The sequence below is a fragment of the Theobroma cacao genome, chromosome 10 (assembly GCF_053813885.1).
Source record: "Theobroma cacao isolate CCN51 chromosome 10, ASM5381388v1, whole genome shotgun sequence".
Taxonomy (NCBI): domain Eukaryota; kingdom Viridiplantae; phylum Streptophyta; class Magnoliopsida; order Malvales; family Malvaceae; genus Theobroma; species Theobroma cacao.
In genome coordinates this window covers 2,896,195-2,920,137 of record NC_142648.1, presented here as the reverse complement: position 1 = coordinate 2,920,137, position 23,943 = coordinate 2,896,195, and the positions used below count along the sequence as shown (strand labels likewise).

General features: G+C 36.0%; 2 protein-coding genes and 1 pseudogene across 3 annotated transcripts; all 3 read right to left on the bottom strand.

Annotated features, from left to right (window-relative positions):
- Window positions 1-1,016: 1,016 nt before the first annotated feature.
- LOC18586207 (ankyrin repeat-containing protein BDA1-like) lies at window positions 1,017-2,733 on the bottom strand (annotated as a pseudogene). The gene is made up of 2 exons (XR_016023139.1): window positions 2,128-2,733; window positions 1,017-2,008 (listed from the first exon to the last, which is right to left on the bottom strand). The product of XR_016023139.1 is annotated as an ankyrin repeat-containing protein BDA1-like (transcript).
- A 2,917-nt stretch (window positions 2,734-5,650) lies between these two features.
- Window positions 5,651-23,439, bottom strand: LOC18586206 (ankyrin repeat-containing protein BDA1-like). Its single transcript, XM_088802514.1, has 5 exons — window positions 23,140-23,439; window positions 9,350-9,670; window positions 8,489-9,262; window positions 6,893-6,986; window positions 5,651-5,952 (listed from the first exon to the last, which is right to left on the bottom strand). Exons 1-5 carry the CDS (start codon window positions 23,437-23,439, stop codon window positions 5,651-5,653), a joined length of 1,791 nt encoding a protein of 596 aa, XP_088658640.1.
- On the bottom strand, window positions 18,399-19,873 carry LOC18586204 (uncharacterized). Its single transcript, XM_007009442.3, has 2 exons — window positions 19,031-19,873; window positions 18,399-18,905 (listed from the first exon to the last, which is right to left on the bottom strand). Exons 1-2 carry the CDS (start codon window positions 19,667-19,669, stop codon window positions 18,471-18,473), a joined length of 1,074 nt encoding a protein of 357 aa, XP_007009504.3. The 5' UTR covers window positions 19,670-19,873; the 3' UTR covers window positions 18,399-18,470.
- Window positions 23,440-23,943: the final 504 nt, after the last annotated feature.

Sequence of the window (23,943 nt, the reverse complement as noted above, 5' to 3'; positions counted from 1 at the left end):
ATATATTTTTTTGAAAAGTGATTTTTTTAACCTCATCACCAAGTTAGCATTTCAAGTCTATAGCTTAAATGCAAAAAACTCTCATGACATAAACGATAGGTGAGGGTGAAAGAACCTGTACAATTTCCAAAATAAACCAGCTACTGAATAAGATTTTGGTAGCATCACTGAACATGGGACCTATTGTGCTTACCCTAACAAAAAAAGAACTAGTTTTCTCGTGCACAAATTCTTGGCAGCCTAAGCAAAAATCTGTGCCACAATATTCTCTAAATACTTCGATGTATTAATATAAGATAGTCCCTCAATTTTATTGAATGTCCACATTTAACTTGCATTGAAATTTAGAAAAATGTTTTTATTTTAGTCCTTTTAATATTGTTTTTTCAATTTAGAACATTGACAAATTACAATTTTAATGTGAAAAACTAAAATAAAATATTTTAAAATTAATGTGAAAAATAAGAGTTATAAGTGTTTATAAAAGGTATAATGCTTTAAAAAATTTCTAAATTATTTAAAAATATATAAATAAATTTTTATTATTCTATTACGTTCAATCAAGTTTTTATATTTTTATTTAATTTGAACCAAATAAACCCTTACAACTAATGGTTGACTAACTATCTTTAATCAAAAAGTCATTTGTTATTTTTATACTTATGGGGCATTGAGGTGGAGGGTGAAAATCTACGTGGTCATATAATTATATCATATCACCATTTAGTATGACATTTTTTTTTTGAAAAGACCATTTACTATGACATGCTAATATGCCAAACAAATATCACTTAATAGAAATTGACAAGTGGTGTTTGACTAACTATTATTAATTTAGTTATAAAAGTCTAGTTGATCTAAAATAAAAGTGTTGAAACTTGACTGAATGAATAAAAAAAGTTTATTTGAATTTAACTAAATAGTTTAGGATTTTTTTAAGTATTATGTTTTTTTAAAAAAAGTGAATATACAATTTAATGTAAAAAAGGAAAGATGAACATACAAGGGAGGGAGTATATTTCTTTTGAAAGTTGAAAGTAAATTTATTCATGATCAAAGATTAATAATACAAACTATCAATAGCTAAAAAGCCAACAAAGCAAGGTGAAATGTTTAGATAGCCAAAAGCCATCCAGAGTACCCCTAAAGATGAACCCGCCAAAGCTAACTCAACAGTCTCTACCACAAATCAATGGGGAAATTTAGTGCACAGAGAAGCCTCCAAAAAAACAGTTTACTTCTTTTTAATGTCGTCGTCCTCGTGCCCGTGCAGACGTATCCTGTCACCAACTTCCTTGATGCAGTCTGTGTCAACCTTCCCGCTTCTAACTTTGTTCATGACAATGAATATCCCTAGGATTATTGTGATAACTACGAAAGAACAAAACACACCAATCCCAATAACCGAAGTCGTCGATGCAAGCGACAAACCCATTGACGCCACGAAGAGGATAAATACTAGCAGCAATAGGACGTGAAGCAGCTGACCATAAGGAACCCAAGGGAGGATCAAAAGTGTCACTAAAGGTGTTACCAAGAAATCAATTGCATTGAAGATAGAGAAAGACAGAGCAAGCGGATCAAGAGCGGCCATAATACCATCGTTTGGAGAAACCCATTGTCCCCCTGCATCTTGAGGGATCATTTCCTGGCGAATAACTGGTTGAAAAAGATCATAAGGCGGATTAACAGCAGATTGGTAGGTGGTAGTTAAAATTAGACCAAGCACTACCAGTAATGCGTTGCGAGTGCCATTTGATATGTTTTTCCTCATCCGGCTTATAACTATATTCGATCTTTCAGAAAACGAGATCTTTGATCTTAAGAACTTAACAAAGGTGGAATTAGTGTGGATTGAGGAAGCATTCGAGCACCCAAAATAGCGTAGAACTTCCAAAGTCCTTTTGTTGTCGACTTGGCTTTGGCCCTGTAAGATATCCATTGCTGTCAACCCGCTCCAATTCATGGCGTTCTTCTCGATCCCACAATCTAGTAAAAGTTCTACCATCTGTAAAAATGATTAAAATATACATAGAGGAAACAATTAACTAACTAATAAACGCATAAAAACAAATTAGATGTCTGTTTCAATAATTAGTTTAAAAAAGAGCACGGATGGGATCGTGCCTGCAGTTAATTATTGGATACCGCAATGTGTAGCACAGTATCGCCTTCCTTGTCCTTCCAATTCAGGACTTCTTTGACCCATAATTTTCCATCTTTGTGATGCGTCCTCCGAAGCAAACCTACAAGGACTTGAAGAGCTTCCAGTAGGTTCTTTTGAGCTGCAATGTGCAAAGCAGTCTCATTTTGATTTGTCACATCTCTGATGCATTCAGGACAACACAAGAGAAATGTGAATACAAGACTGAGGTCCGCTTCTCCAACTACGTAGTGCAAAGGAGTTTTACCCTCCTTTCCTTTGACACGAACGAGATCTTTATCCATTCCCAGGAGATCAAGGACCGTCTCTTTTTGCCCATTTTGCAAGGCAAGGTGAATAGGGCTAAAGCCATCATGGTTCAGCTTTAAAGCTAGTGATGGCTTCAAGTTCATTATCTCCATGGCAAAATCAGTGTGCCCCGCAGCTGCAGCTATGTGCAGTGGGGTATCAAAGAATGGCATCTGATCAATGCCATCCAAAAGATATGCATCTTCTCGAATTAATGCATATAATGCATCGATATTTCCTGCTTGAGCAGCCCCCCGCAGCCTCTCATAACACTCATCCATCTTGAGAATACTGACAAGGATAACAAGAGCTCTAAACAAAAGGAAATTGGGAGAATGATCAGGCAGACTATGTGTTTCAAGGGTTTGATATACTTAATTAGTAAACAAACTCTATAAGAGGTGCTCTTTGAGGTTCCAAGGAAATTTTCCAAGTAAGAAAAATTGCCTAATTTGGTCAAACGCGGAAGTGCTACTCTGCTTTTGTGAGGCCAAATCTGCTTGTACGTACCTTATTGCTTGCCTGATTGGCGGAGTTGTCTTTGTCAAAGAAACTTTCTGCGCAGAAATGTTAGTGATCTCGGTTTTGACTAAAATTCTTTATTGATTATATTTTTAAACTGTCCATTGTCAATGTTAGTGAGTCAATCTTCTTGTTCCCAAGTGAGTCACGTATTTCCACATCAACTAGTTAGTGATTTCATATCAATTAGTTACGTAATTTCATAATAAATGATAATGTCACTCCATAGATATTACTCACACGACTCAATATAAATTAGTAACGCGATTCCATAATAAGCAGTCATACGACGTCATATTTGTTACTCACGCGATTTTATAATAAATACTGAGATCATTCCATAATAACTGATAATACTACTCCATAGATACTACTCACGTGACTCAATATCAACTTGTAATGCGATTCCATAATAACTAGTCACGCGATTCCATATTAACTACTCACGTTATTCAAATTTGAGTAGTCACATGATTTCATATCAAATACTCGCGCGAATCAATATTAACTGCTGACGTGATTCCATCTCCACCATTCACGCAATTCATTATCAACTAGTTACAACCCTATGTCACGCAATGTAATTCAACATGTCATATAGGCTATAAAAAGTAAAGGGGGCTGGCATATGCAAACTTATAAACGCTGGCATGTAAATTGCACAAAATACTAACAGAATTTAAGATAGGAATAAGAAAGAAACAATATTGTTCTTATTGGACTCGTATGCTTATCAATCAATGAATACCGAACTGTTCTTATTGCCCTTTTTCTTTTTTGTTTAATGATATAAAATGAAAAAATATATAAATGATACAACAAAGAATAATATGGACATGATACAAAATAATGTTTTTAATATATTGGAAAAGAATAAACAAATTAAAAAATTTCACCACTGTTGCTATTTACAAAAATCTCAAAGGCAAACTTTTTTCGAAGGTCGTTTATGGCGTTTGCCTTCGATGTATAATCCTCCAAACCGATCAACCACTGCAACGAGACAATATCTCAATCCCTGCAACTATGCGAATTTTTCTGTATCGGGGTCTTTGCATTTAACTTATACCTTATTCGCATCAAAAGTCGCTTTTAACAATGCGAGTTGGCAAAGTACCCGGCCTGGTGGCATATAATGGAAAACAATGTTGTTGGTGGACTCATCTGTTTATCATGCAAATCGAACATCATTACTTCTGTCCGACTATACGATGAGTCCACTAATGTCATACTCCAACTCAGCAAGTTGATGTGCACTACCACCCAATGGCCATCGAAATAGCACGATACGAGAATTAAGTCAACTTTATGCCATGGCAAACCCCACGGTGGAGTCCCACCCCTCGCATATTCAAGCACATGGTCTGGCATTACCGCCTGACTCGCCTTGAATGTCTTCTCGGTAGGGGGAAGATTCATTTCTTAGGTTAGCCTCAGCAAAATAAGGTGTCAATTATGTTACGCATAATAGTTAGATGCAATTAACTAATACATACCCCATACATTTGATTAATTATAACTCATTAACATATAATATACGTACATAGAAGGTGGTGTCAACAATGCATATTTTCTGCTTGTAGAGTTGTCGATGGTGCTCGCGCGCCCGCTTTCACAACACACTGATGCATGTGTCAATGTGTTGACTGTCCAGCAACTCAGTTGGCATCTCCAATTGCTGGAAAAAATCAAGGCCTTCCTGTCCTTCAATGCCCAAAATGTTAACCCTGCATATTTATAATGTTAACCCTCACGTCAAAAGGTCTATGGAATAAATACCCTAGAACCATTAACCTTAATATCATGTAATGTTATCATTTTACTTGGCTTGCTTGTTTTTCATGAAGGAGTCATATTTGTCCTTCAAATCATCTTTCATTTTGCTTTGAACTAATAGCGGGTTAACATATGGGCTTCGTAGATATTTGCTGGCTAAGCTCACATGTGCATCTTCGGCCTGAGATCGAGGTAGAGCCTCAAGAGAATGTGTGATCTCACCATGCAGAGGGACCTTTGGTGGAGTTGGGATAGAAGCAGGATGCGGGGAAGTTGTAGTTCGACTACTAGCAAGATGAGGTGCCTCTTCGACCTCAAATGAAGGTGGAGCCTCATAAGAAGGTGTGCGTTGAGAATGTTGGGCTGCCTCTAGTGGAGATGGGATAAGAGCAGAATAATGGTCGATCAGGCCAGCGGGAGGTGAGTTTCGAGCAGATGCAATTGACTGATTTATGCCACCTGCATCATCAAGATCAACCTTAATACTGCTACCTTCTCTGTCACGCGCACCATCCTCCTCACCCATCAATCGACCCTAAACAGTTAAAAAAATCAAACACATTAGAACAGTGCATATATTGTACATATTATAACTCACGCGATGAAAAACATAAAAGCTCATACCTCATAACGGTCAATCAACCGACCAACAATCTGATCCTCCAACCCTTACAGTGACTGCTAGATATGCTGATGCAGTGACTATATCTGCATCTGCATTTGCATCGCTCACTGGATCTCTAACTGCATTACCTGCTAGATCTCTAACCGCATTGTATGCATCTGCATCTGTAAATCCATCTACAATGATTATAGGTCCTTCTTCCATTATGTCTTCATCTATTGCAGTTCTCGTTTAATGCTCGTAGTCATTTGTGGACGCAGTGACGGGTTTTACACCTACGGATGAGGTGCAGCAACAGAAACAGGAGGAGGAGCAGCGTGAGGAGTCACAATAGTAACAGTAAGAGGAGCAGTAAGAGAAGCAGCATGCAGAGCAGCAGCAGGAGAATCAGGCGCTTCAATAGCACTTGTAACCACAGCGGCAGCGAACTGCGAATGGATGTCCTTGTCCGTGATGCATTTTCGCTTAACAGCTCGTCTTACCGTACAGTTAACATCTCTTTCACAATTGGCTCCAACATCCTCACTGCGCACAATTGCACCAAAACATACATTGCCATTAGGTGTGGCCCTAAACCCTATGATAATAAAAATAAAATTTAATAAAATAAAAAAATAGTTTCTTTACTGGCCTTACCCTCTCTCTCCAAACTTGCAATATTGGCATGGAAGCTTGTAAGCCTCTCGTCACAATGCCATTTCAGCATTCTTGGCCAAAGCTGTCCGGATTGGCGCTGCTTTCCAAACAAGCTTCTGATTTTAAGAATTGCTTTCAACACCTAAAACTGCACATCAATTGTGAAACATTTTTCACTCACCTCATAAATTCTTATGTGAAAAGAAATTATAAACATTAGGGTATGGCAGACTACCTAAAACGTCCATTTAAATTCATAAAGGTGGTAGCGTTTATTCTCTGGTATGCTCACCTCAGGAAGTTCTAAACCCCTTTTCAAGTAATCAACAGTCAGAATTTAAATGTATGTGCCCCATGAGAACGCATTCCACTCGTTGATGTTCTCGACCAACAACAACAACCATGTAACCACTGATCGTCTGTAGTCTTCACCGAATGAAAAATTGGTCGCGATCAAGATGAGGGCCATCTTGGTCGAGTCTCTTTCCTGTTGAAATTGCTCTCCCTTGAACGTTTCTAAAACGTGTTGTATCTTCACCTCGTTTTCGGTCCTTAATATCGTAGGTGAATTCCTCCAAGGAGGGCCTCGTAGGGATTAACTATAAGGGTCGGTAGGGCACTAAACTTCAGTCTTGTCACCAAACAGAACTCCCTCTTCAAAAATTGGGTCTTCGTTTTCCCTATTACAAACCATAACTCACCCTCGATGGCATCAGGTTTGTTGATTCTGTGCAACATTAGGTTGTGCACAAGACTGACGTATAATAAACTCTTTTCTGATTCGACGTCTATCATATGCCCGAAGCATGTTCTCTTCAAGTTTTCCAACTCGTTTACTTTACATAGCATTTCACATATCATGTGCAGTTATGACCACCTACAGTGGATGTTAATGCCAGCATTGAACCCCCACCGATGCCTCGGCACACAAAGCAAAGACTCCACATTATCCTGCTCTGTTCTTGTGCTGGCCATCTACAACATAAAACATATAACATTCCCATTTTAGTCATGTTAATACCATCATTGTAGATTATCAAAAAAATAAGAGAAATTTCTGACAAATAGCCCTCCTCAGAAGCTCACTCAAAAAATAACCCTCATAATAATATTAACTGGTTTTAGACAACCCTGATACAGAATAATTATTGCAAGCGTCGAGCATGGATTATTAAGTAAATCAACATATACATATTAAAGCACTACTGTTCGCCCAAAATAATACAGAATGAACCCAATGTCGATTATGCAATGCCATACACATAAATTTCATGCAGTTATGAATTATCAATTAGTCACGCAATTACTAACATTAAATCATGCAATGATCTATAAACAAGTCACGCAATGATCTATAAACAAGTCACGCAATGCTAATAACAATTAGTCACCCTAACCCTATGCCAAAATCCAGTCAGGCTGCTGTCATGCAATGACCTATCAATATGTCACACAGTCACATATCAACCAGTCACGTAATGTTAAAACCTAATGCAATCACGCAAATCCTAAGTGACCCCATGCCATAATTTAGTCATGCATAAGGTGCCAACCACGTAAGCAAGCCCTCAGTCACGCAATATCTAAACCCTTAACCCAATTCCTATCAAAGGGTCATAACACATACATATCAACTAGTCACGCAAACCCGATCATCTTTCCACCCCAATAACACAAACAATACTACCTTCATGTTTATATTTAACAATTTCAAATAACAAGAATATCAATATGAACAAGTAATACGTATGGGTTTATGCTCGAAAATCTAAACCCTAAACATGAAAAATAACCATTTTTTCACATGGTTTAAAATAAAATAAAATAATATTATACCTTTCTCTACGTAATGTCAACTTTCTCTCATTGCTCAATATGTGAAAACCCTTTATACAAATAATAACCACTCCAAAATGCTCCTATCACTGCGAAAATACTCGAAAGTTAAACTGACAAAAAATGTTTTTGATAGAATTACTTTTGAAGAGATGTACGCTTTGTCCATAAGAATTGAGGAGTTGTGGATCATATTAACATATTTGATCCATTAATAAATTTTGAATTGACGCATAAACCCTAACAAATGAATCGAATTCATTAAGGACAATTTTATTCACATTTTATTTCTTACCTAAAAATAATTAAAATTATAAAAAAATCTATTCCCATAAATACCTTATGCATAGAGCCCATTTAGGAAAATAACCCTTTTTATTTTCTCAGAAAATGCAAAAATTCATTAGAAAAAAAATAAGAAGATACATCAAGAATCCAAGGTGCAATAAAAGTCCCATAATTAGTACATGGCTTAGCGGGGACGTTCGAGGAAAGAATTTGCCTTGCAGAAAACCACAATCCCCCTAACTCCACAGAAAGGACATGGTTTGGACATTGAACACAGTTGGAGTAAGAATACATATAACTATAAACAGGAAGGAAACAAATTGTACGAGGCAGAAAATCTTTTTTCTGGGTACAAATCTGTAGATAACATAACGGGCGATCCGAAACGCCACCAGGACAGCTATTAACGTTGACAAGCAGTAGTTCACAACGGAGAGAGCATGATACAGTAAGTGCGAAGGTGTAAGAGAAACAAGAAATTGTTGTTTCCATGAGACGACAGCTACTAAAAGCATGTAACAGGAGCCGAAAAGGGAGAGTGTTATGAGAAGAAGCAAACAGATTGTACGACTTGGGAGGAGATAAGCTGTTAACCCGAGTGCCACCCAAAAGGTTAAAGTGTTGTATAACCAAAACATGGAAGATGCATCTATTAAATCTGTGATGTCCTGCGCAGGATTATCGCCACCCATAGGAGGATTTGCTTGCTGCGAAAATGAGTAAGAACCAGAGACTTGGTAATTCTGGAATGAAACGTCGTCACTCTTCTCAGGAGGATTTAATAAGGCATCGTAAGTGGCTGTTATAATTAGCACAGTCACTACTAGAAATGCGTTACGCATCTCATATGGGATACCCTTCTTTCCACGAGCTGCGATTGTTGTAAATTTTTGAAAATATGACATCTTTGATCTGAATGAATTGACGTTGATTGAAGAGTGGGGATTATTGGGAAGCGAGGAACCACGCAAACCTCCGGCTGTGCTTAACATATCCATTATCTCTCTATTATCCACTTGCCTTTCATTCCTTTGGTGTTCTAATAGGATATCTAGAGCCGTCAATCCCTCCAAATTTTTGGAATTGATATGGTCTTGACTCAAATTTTCCAGCAACACTTCTACAACCTGATAATTGGTAAAGTAACAAATTAATATTCATAAAACTAGATCTCTGGCATCATATAAATGGGGTCATTGAGATAGGTAGCATACCTGAGGACTATTTCTGATGGCTGCAATGTGCAGAATAGTGTTGCCTTCAATGTCCGCCCAACTCAGTAGCTCGTTTTCCCATTGTTGGGCAGCTTCATGGCGGCTCCTTCGGAGCCATCCTATCAAGACTTCAAAAGCTTCGAACATGTCGTTTTTGACTGTGAGATGGAAAGCAGTCTCATCTCGAACAGTCACATCTTCAATAGCCTCGGGGCAAACCTCAAGAAACCTGATCGATAGATCAAGGTTTCCAGTTCCAACTACATGATGCAGAGGAGTCATGCCCTCCCTCCCTTTGACACGAACAAGGCCTTTATCAAACTTTAGGAGTCGAAGCACTGCTTGGATTTTTTCATCTTTCAAAGCTAAGTGCATGGGACTAAACCCAGCTTGGTTTAGCTTTCTTGCAAATGATGGCTTTAAGTTCATCATTTCCATCACAAAATCAACATGCCCAGCACAGGCTGCTATATGTAAAGGTGTATCAAGAAAAGGCACCTGATCAATACGCTCCAAAACATATGGATCTTCCTGGATTAATTCATACAATACGTTGATGTTTCCTGTTTGAGCAGCCTCACTCATCCTGTTGATGTTTCCTGTTTGAGCAGCCTCACTCATCCTTTTGATGTTTCCTGTTTGAGCAGCCTCACTCATCCTCCAATCCATTATGCTGGGGATAATAAATTATGCAGCAATATCCAGGCTACTGAAAACTAATGCAATTTGCAAGACAAAATTAGTGCACTTTAAAGCATAAGGAAATAGAGGATAATATAGAAAGGAAACAGAACCGATATATAATTAGCAAACAAGAGCAATCTACTCGTAATTCTGGAAGAAGCAAGTGAAGCAACTAATCATAAAAAAAATTGTCCCTTCAATTAGTCATGGTTAAAGAGCACCTTGACGTACCCTTCGGGGCGTTGCCTGCAATGATGAAGCATAGCGCTGAGCGAGATGTGTAGACCCCACATTGTACTCAATGAAAAATAACTTTTTCATTACAACCTGTTCTATAATGTCCAATCAAATTGCTAATCAGTGATAACAGTGTCTTCTTCACCTTTCTCAGCGTACGGTAAGAGTAATTGAAAGATAACATTTTTGACACCCTTTACATTTGTACCATGAAAAATTAAATGGTGCCCAAAAGGCAACAAGGTCAGTCAATGTTGGTGTACCCATCCTGCAATTTTATATGAATTTATGGTTCTCAAGCAATATATAGACACTAATAGTTTTAAATTACAAGAGAAGACATATTGAATTCTAGGTTCTCAAATATGCCCTTCGTTTATTTCCATCATCCTCACTTGCGGGTACTAGGAAGCTAGTAATAGAGACCGTGGGATAAATGACATATTTTCAATGAGATTGACTGTCTTATGCAGTCCATCGGTGACGTAGCCATTGTCCATCATTTGTGTGAGGCGAATTCCTTTGTCGATGCTCTAGCTAAATATGGAGTGGACACAGACTCTATGTTTGCAGCTTGGTGGTCAAATGATTCATGGTCTGATATTTGTGATGTTGTGTGATGCTTATATGTTCTCTGCTTTTTGCTATTGGTCCTTTCCAGATATGCCTTATTTTTAGTAGGAATTATGTTGTTATTTTCTCTACTCTTTGTCTAGTGGTCGGTGACATATATATATAAATAAGTTCCACTTTTGGCAGAAGAAGAAATGTCTTTTTCTCATGTGGTAATCTTGTCTTTTACGTCTTAAAATTTGAAGTCTAGACATTAAAGAGAAAATCTCAAATTCTAATGAAGGTTGTTCGTGGATCAGATTGAAGTGAATCAGATTGAGTCAGACTTGATTAACAACTTAAAATTTTGCCTTTATGCCCCTTTTCCACTGCAAGGTGAATCGGGCTTAAGCCTTCTTGGTTTAGCTTCCTAGCGAATGACGGCTTTAAGATCATTGCCTCCATGGCAAAATCAAAGCGCCCTTCAGCTGCAGCTATATGTGTAATGGAGTGTCAACGAACTCCATCTTATCAATCTGCCTCAAAACATTTCCATCTCTTTGGATTGATGCATATAATTCAACAATATTTCCTTCTTGTGCAGCTATCTTCAAACTTTCATCCATATCAGGAGAGCCAAATTACAAAGACGTGCTGAAAATAGAAGAAGATATTAAGACACATATAACGAAGAGAGCATTGAAGGCATTCGGATTGGTTTCACTTAAAAAAAAAAGGCAGAGCAGTTCCCCCCCTCCATCCAGTGAACATAGTTAGGTGATAAGGCTTAGAATAATGAAAAATTGTTAGGTAATCGTTAGGCCACTGACAGCAATTGGTTAAAAGAGTATAGAGAGGGTGCAAGGACACTGTTGTGTCAGTCAATTAAAGTCGAACAGAAATGGTAGTTCGTGGAGATAACGTAGTCTTCACTGAAACAATAACTCTCGCTGCCTCTACTTTATTGTGGTTTTAAAATATCTATTGAAAGCTGGATGGCACTTGTGGCTGTATCATATTCAAGCGTCGGAACTCAACTTATCCAAATTTACTTAACAATAAAAGTTTGGTAGAAAAATCAATGGATAAGGACAAAGAAAAAATTTCTTCTTCTACATTCTTCCCTCTCAGTGTCTCCCATCTTCAAGGATCAATTGAACAGAGGACAGAGTAGAAAAGTGAATTTTTATCACGAACATGCTTGTCTCTTTATATATTTCAGTTGGCTTAGGCTTAGTGGGTCGTTAATGAGAATTTTTCTATAATATTAAATATTTTAATTATAAGGAAAAATCATGTAAAATTTATTACTTAGATATAAATTTTATATTAATATTTGATTAATTTTACATACTTATAAAGCTATTATTAAAAAATTATACGATAATAATAGTAAGTGATGTGTTTTTAATATCAACTTACATAATTAACAAATGATTTTGTGTTTGTGTTTAAAAAATACCTTTCAAAATTTTTTGAACTTATTGAATTAGATTAGATCGAACCATTCAATCAAAAAAAAAAAACTTGAGCCAACCTATTAGTTCAATCCTAAGCAAGACGTTAATCTAATTGTGAACAAGTATTTGAAGTTAACGTTTTTATTTCTTGATGAAAATGAAAATAATTAGCAAAAGGATGCCATGGATGGCAACAGGGGGTATGAAGATGAATATTTCTCTAGAAATCAATTCATCTGGACATTTTATGTTGAAAACGTCTATCTATGCAAAGGCTAATGCTAAAAGATGTGTATGTTTCCATCCCTTTCAAAATAACACTGAGACGGTGAGTTCTCCTGAGCTCCTATTAACCGTATTTATTTTTACCAACCGATATAGATAAGCTCTCAATAACCAACACTAAAACGCAACAGCAAGCACCAAAGTAAGCCAACTGAAATAAGTAAACTTTGCAGTTGGGGTTATGACTAGCGTGGACATGACATAGCAAATGACTAATGGCAGCAACGGTAAGAGAACCACTTCGCAGAAAAGATCAATTATTAAAATGGAATCGTAAGGAAAAGCGTGGTGAGAAATGCTATGTAGTGTTTGGAATATAAAACAAAAGAAAACTATTTGGATCCATGATTGATTTGCCTGCTCCACTTGAAACCTCACTGGAACCTGCTTCAGCTTGTCGAACACCACCTGGCCTATTACAAATGGCTCGGTAGATTGCTGTTATTTCCAACCCTACTAGTACCAGGAATGCATCGTGTGTCACTTGATATATTGAGTCTGGTCCGAGTTACAATCATTATTAATGTTTCAGATTTATAGAGCTTAGCCATGAGTCTGGGATTGGAAATTGAGGAAGCAAATTTCTTGGCAGATTCGTTAGCCAAGAACTGAGTTATTTTATACTTGGTGATAAATGGGATATTTTTTATGTTGCTTACCGATGATTTTGGTCAAACTATCAATGAATGTTTGGAACGGTTCTTGTAACGATATTCCCTCTTAATTGGGATATCAAAGCTTGTAAAACATGTTGGTATTAATAAAAAACTTTGTTGACTAAGCAAACAAAAAAAAATATCAAGATAAGATGATTTTAATATGCCCTTCTTCCAAAATCAATAGAACAATCTAAAGAGGGAAGTGATGAAATTTTAGCATGAATTCCATAATTTGTGTTCTTTTAATAGTTACATAAACTCATCTTTTATAATTCTCTTTCCAAAGCATGAGTGTCTTATGGGGTCAAGCACTTATAAACCAATTAATCAAGTGGAAAGTTTGTATAAAATTCTGGCTAGAATCTTAGCAAACCGTTTGAGACTTGCAGCGGTGGAGGTAATGGGATGCAATCAATTTGCTTTCATTAATGGGAGATAAATTAGAAAATTTTCACTTATAGCTAATGAGATTATTAATCATATGAGTAAGGATAGTATGAGGGGTATTTTTTTATACTGGACTTTAAAAAAGCATATAATAAGAGGACTCTGACAAATATGCCTTTTATCTATAATGTTATTTAATATTGTTGTGAACCTAAGCGTTACAAAAAAAAGTTACCACTAATGGGTACTTTAGGGGCATTGGAGATGGACATAATGATTTGATGATATCCAATCTATAATATGATACAGTTATTTTATGCAAATTTGACCTAAAACTTTTACCAACTGTAAAAAAAAGTGTTAATATGATTTCAAATGATTTCGGACTGAGAATAAACTTAAAAACAAAAGTAAAATTTTTGGTATTGGTGTTGAATAAAGGTTATTGGACTTATGGGCTTCAAAAATCCAATGCAAGGTGGATAACCTCCCTAACTCCTATTTGAGGTTACCTTTAAGTGCAAATGACAAAGTTGTGAAGATTTGGACGCTCATCGTTGATAGATTTGAATCTAGATTGGTTACTTGGAAGTCAAGTTGTTGTTGATTAGTGAGAGAGTCACGCTGAAAAGATCTATTATGGCAAGTTTACACATTTCTTTCATGTCCTTATTTCAAATCCCTTGTAGTGTGTGTCGTGACGTACGGGTCCGGGAACTCGTCCGCCGGACGCGGACGAAAATTAAAATCTTGTGGGAGTCGTCACCAATCTTTTTTATCTAAGGTGTGATTGGTCACCTATTAACCCGATTCTTAATCGACGAAGTCCTAAATTAATTTTAGATTCGTCGAAAGAACGAGAACTGGTCCACGTTTTTTAGAGATGGGTTCGGGAGTGCGGTTACGCACGGAGAAGGGTTAGCACTTTCGTGACGCCCGTTCTACGAACGGTACCATTTAATCTTAAGTTATCTTAATATAGCCTTTTCTTAGTTTAATCCCTATTTTATTAATTATATTTTTATTGAATTTTCAGACTGAGTTTTTCGCTTGATTTTACGTATGCATATGATGCAAGCGTAGAATGATGTCTTGACTTGTTTATTTTAAATGATGGAGTCGGTAATCTTTTATTGGAAAATTACTCGAAGACTATCCCAACGCTTTGGTGAAGTCTCGAAATTCTCCTCACCTAGAGATATCCCCGAAAGAACTCGTCTCTACAAGCTCCTCGGGAAAATCCCATCATCGGGATTCCCGCGTCATTTACAGAATAAGAGTGGCGTGCAATGACAGTATAGAATGACAGAATCTATATGATCGTATTTTTTGATTAGTTGACTGGTATGCTTAATAATTTAAGGTAATTTATTTAGTTATGTTTATTATTATTATTTTTTTATTATTATATACTATTTATATATATATATATATTATTTTAAACAACAATTACTCGGATCAATGGGTATAGGAGTATAGAATTCGGATTTATCCCGACGCTTCGGTGAAAATCCGTTTCGAACTCCACACTTAAGTGACCCACCCGAAAGAGATAACTCTTTGCCCCTTTTAGGTGGTAATACTCAAATAATTGTTCCATTTATATTATTTGTTTAATATATTAATATTCCGGATTATTATTATTATTATTATTATTTTATTTTATTTTATTTATCTTTTTTATTATTTGCAAGCCTCTAAGTATATTTATAATATAAATATTTTTTATTCATTTGTTATTGTTGTTATTTATATATATATTTTTTATTTTTTATTTTATTTTTATTTTTATTTTTTATTTATTATGAATTTTTTTATTTATTTACTTATTTTATATATATGTTCTTCTAAGCCATGCATTTTTACCATTATTTACTATCATTATTTTTTTTTTTTTTAATATTAAATATAAGTATTCATATTATATAAATATTTTTTTTAAAAAAAATAAAAATAATAAATAAATAAATAAATATATTTTAATTAAAATGGGCTAGACCCAACACTAACTAAAACAAACCCAAGCAAAAGAAAAGGGTTATACCTTGTTGGGCTGCGATTGGCCCAATTCGGTGGCCCGCAAGAGCCCAAGTCCAACACCCCCGGCCTGCTTCTGAAAGCCCACGAGGTAGGACCCAAAACGCACCGTTTGGTGCTTGCAAAGCCACTCAAAACGACGCCGTTTTGTCCTCCTTTCTCTGGGTATAAAAACCCTTTTTTTAGCCTTTTTTATTCATTTTCTCATTTCTTTTTCTCTCTCTAACCGCACCCTCTCCCTTCTCTCTAAAAAGTTTTTTTCTTCTCTTCGCCGGCGCCGACGTCTTCCCCTCTCTTCCCGTCGGCTTCTCTCTCTCTTCTCTCTCTCTCGGCAGATCTCTTCGTCTTCTGTCGGCCGATCCCTCTCTTTCGTCAGCCTCTCTCTCTCTTCTCTCTCTCCCGACGGATCTCTTCGCCTTCTGTCGGTCGATCCCTCTCTTTCGTCGGCCTCTCTTCCTCTCTTTTCTCAGATCTCCCCCCCTCTTCTTTTTTGTTTTTTTTTTGTTTTGTTTTTCTCTTTTGTTTTTCTTTTTTGTGGCTAACTGCTGGTAGATCTCTTTTTTTGGTCCTCTCCCTTTCTTTTTGCAGGTTGCAGGGTCTTTAAGGAGCCGGGTTGTCCAAAAATTTGGACAACCCGATGATGGGGTTCTGGCATCCCCTGGAGTTGGTGGCCAGAACCCCCCGTCCTACGTAGTGGGTGGGGGATGGGATTGAGAAGGGATGGCTGGGCGTACATTTTTTTTTATTTATTTTATTTAATTTAGTTAAAAAAATTTTATTTAAGTGTCTACAGTGTGAAGGAAGCCCTCGATAGAATCAAAGGAGGTTCTTATGGTACGGTGCAGCTAATGATAGGAAAATGCATCTTGTCAATTAAGGTACAATGTGCACTTTACAAAGATTATACAAGGCTGTGCATGGTAGATCTGAAGCTAGAAACAGTGCACTATTGAAGAAATGGATCCAAATGTTGTGGTCCCTTGCGTTAATTATTACCAAATATTAAGCTTCAGTTGTCTTTTCAACATGGGTGGATGTGTATGTGGATGGGTGGATGTTAAGCTTCAGTTGTCTTTTCTAGTCTTTCCCAAGAAAAGAGGCATCTATTGCTAAGTTTTGTACTACTTTCTGGCACATGGACTCACCGTTTTAAAAATAATAGTAATAATAATAATAATAACAATACTAATAATGTATAAGTAGTAATAAAGAGACTCCCTCTTGTGACGGCTCTTGACAGTGACAAAGATGTAAGAAATGTGCACAATACATGCAATAGTGCAAAGCGAGAATATAGACACAAGAGAAGAAGAAACTAGACTCAATCAATACACTAAATTGAAAAAAAAAAATGGAAATGAGCATCGCTAGATTAGTTTCGGTTTATTGTTGCTATAATGCGAAAACAACAGCATTGAAGGAACTGTTTTCAGCAAGATATATAAATCAAGATACACTAATCTAATTAGAATTAAATCATTTTAGTTAAATTACAATTCAAGAATGAAAAAATTAAAAAAAAAATAACAAAAAACTTGATTACATAGACAATTACACATGTAATTTTTGGCTGATGGTAACTACCAGCGATACTAACAACATATCAATTTTCAATATCACCTTTCTATTAATAAATTGATAGAGATTGACACCATACTAAAAGTGATATCAAAATGAGGATTGGCTCTATATTGAACAAGACTCAAATCCTGAACAATAATAATACAATTCTAATACTAATGATATTTTATAATTTTTTGAAAAAAAAATTATATTAAATTTAATTTAAATACTCTTTCGACGAATCTAAATAAAGAAATTTTTTTATTTCTGTATAGGGAACCAGGTTTGTCCTTTTTTTCAGGCTCGGCTGTTAGTCTTTCTTTGTAAATACAGGGCAGTGGCTTTAAGCCATTATGATTGACAGAAAGCTTAAAGGCTTGAAACCCCCCCTTGAAACCCCCCATTTTTGTTTTAGCTATGGAGAGTTATCCCATTCTCAATGAAATCATAATTTTAAAACAAAAAAACTATACATAAAATAATTTACAATAAATGCTAATATCATTATACTTTTTTTTGAAATTTTTATGATAAGTGAAAGCCTAAAGTTTAATTTAAAACAAAAAGAGTACTAATAACATATCAGCCCAAATTATAAGCGAAATAAAGTACAATAAAAAGATAAACTAAAAATTGGAGATGATTTTAGACAGGAGGAATTGAATTTATGGATGGTACATTATGATACAACAAATAAGTTACAAAACCGGGAATAGAAAATATCTAGATGCCGGGGCAGCCATCGTTTAGATCGTCATTCACATTAGGTGCCCGTATACCTTAAGGGGTGCGATGTCAGCCAACGTTCTCATTGCACTACTTCTAACCAAAATAGAAACCAAGCAAGTAATACCATGGGTACTGACACTATAACAACTGCCATCCAGCCGTACTCAAACCGATTTAGTACTAAAATGCATCCTACAATTCCAGTGGATCCTATCCAGAATGGATCATATAGACTAAGAAATGACCAACACCCTATAATTAAATAAGATCCTATCTGAAATGGGCCATACAATACAGGCACTAACCAGCATCCTAGAAATAAAACGCTAACTTTTGATACCCGATAAGCAACACACATGACCATCATTAAAACAAAAAGCAACACTGAAAACAAACTGATAACTAGAATCGCTAAATCAGTTGGTGCTATGAAACTTATTGCTTCGTTGAAAGATATAGCAAGAAATGCAAGTAGTACTTGAAGAGCAGTCTTGAAACCATGGGGGAAAGGTCTAAGGAGGCCCAATGTTAGGAAAACGCTACTATGAAGACAGTACAGGCTGGAATATAGAAAAGAAGAAAATTAACTTGATCCATGACTGATTTGCCTACAGTGGAATCGGAGTTTGAGGAGCCATCACCTTGCCAAACACTACCAGGCGGGCTAATACTAGCTTGGTAGGTAGCTGTTAGAAGCAAACCTAAAATTACTAATAAAGCATTGCGATCCTCGCTTGATATACTATCCAAACCTTGAAAAATTACTTCCGATGCCTTTGTCACTTTCTTGACCATTTGTTTCCGAATCTTATATTGATAGCTTAAAACTTTTGCACTTCGCCAACCACGCAGAATCTTAATGCTCTCTCTGTTATTAAGTTCGCAGGCAATAGCCAGTGCCGTCCTACCAGCCTGATTGGTCGCGAGCTTATCAGCCTTGCATTTTAATAGCAGTTTGAGCATCTGTTTGATAGAGTTTGAGACAAACAAAAGCCACAATCAATTGACCGTGAAATACAATCCCAAATTAAAGAATCCATTCTTTTTTTGGTAAAAGTAAAAATAATTAAGAGGGGAAAAGATCGGACCTTGGGTTGATTATTGCGCGTAGCTACGTGCAAGGCAGTGTCGCCATTCCTGTCTTTCTGGTTCACCACATCCTCACAATAGTCACTCTTCCTAAGCATCCGACATAGGAGTTCAAGAGCTTCTAAGTTATCGTTTCTCGTTGCAATGTGCAAAGCAGTCTGGTTTGTAGTTGCCATATCTCGGATGCATTCAGGGCAAGCCTCTAGAAATCTGGCCAAGAGATCGAGGTTTTCTGCTCCAGTTACTGCATAGTGCAAAGGAGTCTCACCCAGCCTTCCTTTGACACGGACAAGATTTTTATCATTTTGCATGAGATGTAGCGCCAGCTCTTTATGCCCCTTTTCCACTGCAAGGTGAATGGGGCTTAAGCCTTCTTGGTTTAGCTTCCTAGCGAACGACGGCTTTAAGATCATTACCTCCATAGCAAAATCAAAGCACCCTTCAGCTGCGGCTATGTGTAATGGAGTGTCAACGAACTCCATCTCATCAATCTGCCTCAAAACATTTCCATCTCTTTGGATTGATGCATATAATTCAACAATATTTCCTTCTCGTGCAGCTCTCCTCAAACTTTCATCCATATGAGGGAGCCAAATTACAAAGATGTGCAGAAAATAGAAGAAGATATTAAGACACATATAACTAAGAGAGCATTGAAGACATTCGGATTGGTTTCACTTAATAAAAATAAAAACTTGAGCAGTTCCCCTCCATCCAGTAAACATCTAAGGTGATAAGGCTTAGAATAATGATAAATTGGTCGGCATATCGTAAGGCCGCTGACAGCATTTGATTAAAAGAGTAAAGAGAGGGTGCGCAGGACACTGTTGTGTCAGTCAATTAAAGTCAATCAGGAATGGTGACCAAAGAGAAAAAGTAGTCGTGGAGATAAAGTAGTATTCACTGAAGCGATAACTCTTGCTTTCTCCTACTTTATTCTGGTTTTAAAATATCTATTGAAAGCTGGATAGCACTCGTGGCTGGGGGTATGAAGATGAACATTTCTCTAGAAATCACAAAAAATTCACTCACAATTTTCAAATTCATCTCGACATTTTATGCTGAAAACGTCTATCTATGCAAAGGCTAATGCTAAAGGATTTGTATGTTTCCATCCCTTTCAAAATAACACTGACACGGTGAGTTCTCCTGAGCTCATATTAACCTTCTTTATTTTCAGCAACCAATATAGATAAGCTCCCAATAACGAACACCCAAACGCAACAGCAAGCACCAAAGTAAGCCAAATGAAATAATAAGTAAACTTTGCAGTTGGGGTTATGACTAGTGTGGACATGACATAGCTAATGGCTAATGGTAGCAACGGTAAGAGAACCATTTCGTCGAAAAGACCAATTATTAAAACAGAACCGTAAGAAAAAGTGTGGTGAGAAATGTTGTAGTGTGTGGAATATAAAATAAAAGAAAACTATTTGGATCCATGATTGATCTGCCTACTCCACTTGGAACTTCACTGGAACCTGCTTCAGCTTGTCGAACAGCATATGGCGTATTACAAATGGCTCGGTAGATTGCTGTTATTTCCAGCCCTACTAGTACCAGGAATGCATTGTGTGTCACTTGATATATTGAGTCTGATCCGAGTTACAATTATCATTAATGTTTTAGATTTATAAAGCTTAGCCATGAGTCTGGGATTGGAAATTGAGGAAGCAAATTTCTTGGCAGGTTCGTTAGCCAAGAACTGAGTTATTTTATACTTGGTGATAAATGGAATATTTTTTATCTTGTTGCTTACCGATGATTTTGGTCAAACTATCAATGAATGTTTAGGACGGTTCTTGTAACAATATTCCCTCTTAATTGGGATAACAAAGCTTGTGAAACATGTTGGTATTAATAAAAATCTTTGTTGACTAAGCAAACAAAAAAAAAAGTATGAAGATCGGATGATTTTAATCTGTACTTCTTCTAAAATCAATAGAACAATCTAAAAGGGGAAGTGATGAAATTTTAGCATGAATTCCATAATTTGTGTTCTTTTAATAGTTACATAAACTCGTCTTTTATAATTCTCTTTCCAGAGCATGAGTGTCTTATGGGGTCAAGCAATTATAAACCAATTAATCAAATGGAAAGTGTGTATAAAATTCTTGCTAGAATCTTAGCAAACCGTTTGAGACTTGCAGCAGCGGTGGTGATTGGATGCAATCAATTTGCTTTCATTAATGAGAGATAAATTACAAATTTTTCACTTATAGCTAATGAGATTATTAATCTTATGAGAAAGGATAGTATGAGGGGTATTTTTTTATACTGGAACAATATTCGGTGTGTTGTAGATAAGGATGACTTTTGTTTTTGGGAAGAGGGAAAGTATCTTCTTCCCTCCTTGTTTAATGAAATTCCTCTTTAACTTTAAAAAAAAATTTATACTGGAACTAAAAAAAACATATAATAAGAAGAAAAGGACTCTGACCAAGATGGCCTTTGTCGATAATGTTATTTAATATTGTTGTGAATGCCTAAAAGTTACAAAAAAAAGTTATCACTAATGGGTGCTTTAGGGCATTGCAGATGGATATAATGGTTTGGTAATATCTAATCTATAATATGATATAGTTATTTTATATAAATTTGACTTAAAATTTTACAAATATTAAAAAATATATTAATATGATTTTAAGTGATATCGGATCGAGAATCAACTTAAAAAAAAAATTTTTGGTATTAGTTTTGAATAAAGGTTATTGGACTTATGGGCTTCAAAAATCCAATGCAAGGTGGATAACCTCCCTAACTCCTATTTGAGGCTACCTTTAGGTGCAAATGACAAAGTTGTGAAGGTTTGGAAGCTTATCATTGATAGATTTGAATCTAGATTGGTTAGTTGGAAGTCAAGTTGCTGTTGATTAGTGAGAGAGTCACGTTGATAAGATCTATTATGGCAAGTTTACACATTTCTTTTATGTCCTTATTTCAAATCCCTTGTAGTGTGAAGGAAGCCCTCGATAGATTCAAAGGAGGTTCTTATGGTATGGTGCAGCTAATGATAGGAAAATGCATCTTGTCAATTAAGGTACAATGTGCACTTTACAAAGACTATAGAAGGCTGTGCATGGTAGATCTGAAGCTAGAAACGGTGCATTATTGAAGAAATGGATCCAAATGTTATGGTCCCTTACGTTAATTATTACCAAATTTTAAGCTTCAATTGTCTTTTCAACATGGGTGGATGTGTATGAGTGGCGGCGGAGGGTAGTCTTTTCCCGTCTTTCCCAAGAAATGGGGCATCTATTGCTGAGTTTTGTACTACTTTCCGGCACATGGACTCACCCTCTTAAGTAATAAAGAGACTCCCTCTTGTGGTGGCTCTTAACACTTGACAGTGACAAAGATGTAAGAAATGTGCACAATACATGCAATAGTGCAAAGCGAGAATATTGACATAAAAGAAGAAGAAACTAGACTCAATCAATACACTAAATTGAAAAAGAAAAAAAAAAACGGAATGAGCATCGCTAGATGAGTTTCGGTTTATTGTTGCTATAATGCGAAAACAACAGCATTGAAGGAACTGTTTTCAGCAAGATATATAAATCAAGATATACTAATTTAGTTAAAATTAAATCATTTTAGTTAAATTACAATTCAAGAATGAGAAAATTAAAAAAAATCAACAAAAAACTTGATTACGTAGACAATTACACATGTGCAATTTTTGCCCGATGATAACTATCAGCATACTAACAACATATCAACTTTCCATAGTAAAAGTGATATCAAAATGAGAATTGACTTTACATTGAACAAAACTCAAATCTTAAACAATAATAATATAATTTTAATACTCATGATATTCTTTAATCTTTTAAGTAAAATTGTATTGAATTTAATTTAAAGACTCTTTCGATAAATTTAGATAAAAAAATTTTTTTATTTCTGTTTAGGGAACCAGGTTTGTCCTTTTTTTCAAGGTCGGCTGTTAGTCTTTCTTTGTAAATGCAGGGCAGTGGTTTTAAGCCATTATGCTTGACAGAAAGCTTAAAGGCTTGAAATTTTATTGAATGTCCACATTTAACTTCCATTGAAATTTAGAAAAATGTTTTTATTTTAATCCTTTTAATATTTTTTTTAAATTTAGAACGAGATCTTTTTTCATTCCCAGGAGATCAAGGACCGTCTCTTCTTGCCCATTTTGCAAGACAAGGTGAATAGGGCTAAAGCCATCATTGTTCAGCTTTAGAGCTAATGATAACTTCAAGTTCATTATCTCCATGATAAAATCAGTGTGCCCGGCAGCTGCAGCTATGTGCAGTGGGGTATCAAAGAATGGTATCTGATCAATGCCTTCCAAAAGATATGCATCTTCTCGAATTAATGCATATAATGCATCGATATTTCCTGCTTGGGAAGCCCTTCGCAGCCTCTCATAACGCTCATCCATCTTGAGAATTCTGACAAGGATAACAAGAGCTATAAACAAAAGGAAATTGGGAGAATGATGAGGCAGACAATGTGTTTCAAGGGTTTGATACACTTAATTAGTAAACAAACTACACATGAGGTGCTCTTTGAGGTTCCAAGGAAATTTTCCAAGTAAGAAATTGCCTAATTTGGTCAAAAGCACAAGTGCTATCTGCTTTTGTGAGACCAAATCTGCTTGTGCGTACCATATTGCTTGCCTGATTGGTGGAGTTGTCTTTGTCAAAGAAACTTTCCGCGCGCAGAAATGGTCAGTATACTGGGTTTTAACCAAAATTCTTTATTGATTATATTTTTAAACTGTCATTTTCGATGTTTGTGAGTCAATCTTCTTGTTCTTACTATAAGAATAAATTAATATTTTATTTCTGTATAGATAAATGTTTATTCCAAGCTGCAATCTAAAAGTCCTTTTCAATACGGTCAAATAAATATTTTTGTATGGGGAACCCAGATTTATCCTTTT

Bases quoted from the DNA above. Each gene is read 5' to 3' on its own strand.
- LOC18586204 (XM_007009442.3), bottom strand. From the start codon at position 19,669: ATGTGTCTTAATATCTTCTTCTATTTTCTGCACATCTTTGTAATTTGG. The intron at 18,906-19,030 runs GTCCGATCTTTT...TCTATCAAACAG, and splicing joins CGCGCAATAATCAACCCAAG to ATGCTCAAACTGCTATTAAA.
- LOC18586206 (XM_088802514.1), bottom strand. From the start codon at position 23,439: ATGGATGAGCGTTATGAGAGGCTGCGAAGGGCTTCCCAAGCAGGAAAT. The intron at 9,263-9,349 runs GTATGCTACCTA...ACCAATTATCAG, and splicing joins CCATCAGAAATAGTCCTCAG to GTTGTAGAAGTGTTGCTGGA. The intron at 5,953-6,892 runs GTAGGTGGTCAT...TTATTATCATAG, and splicing joins TGCTGGCATTAACATCCACT to GGTTTAGGGCCACACCTAAT.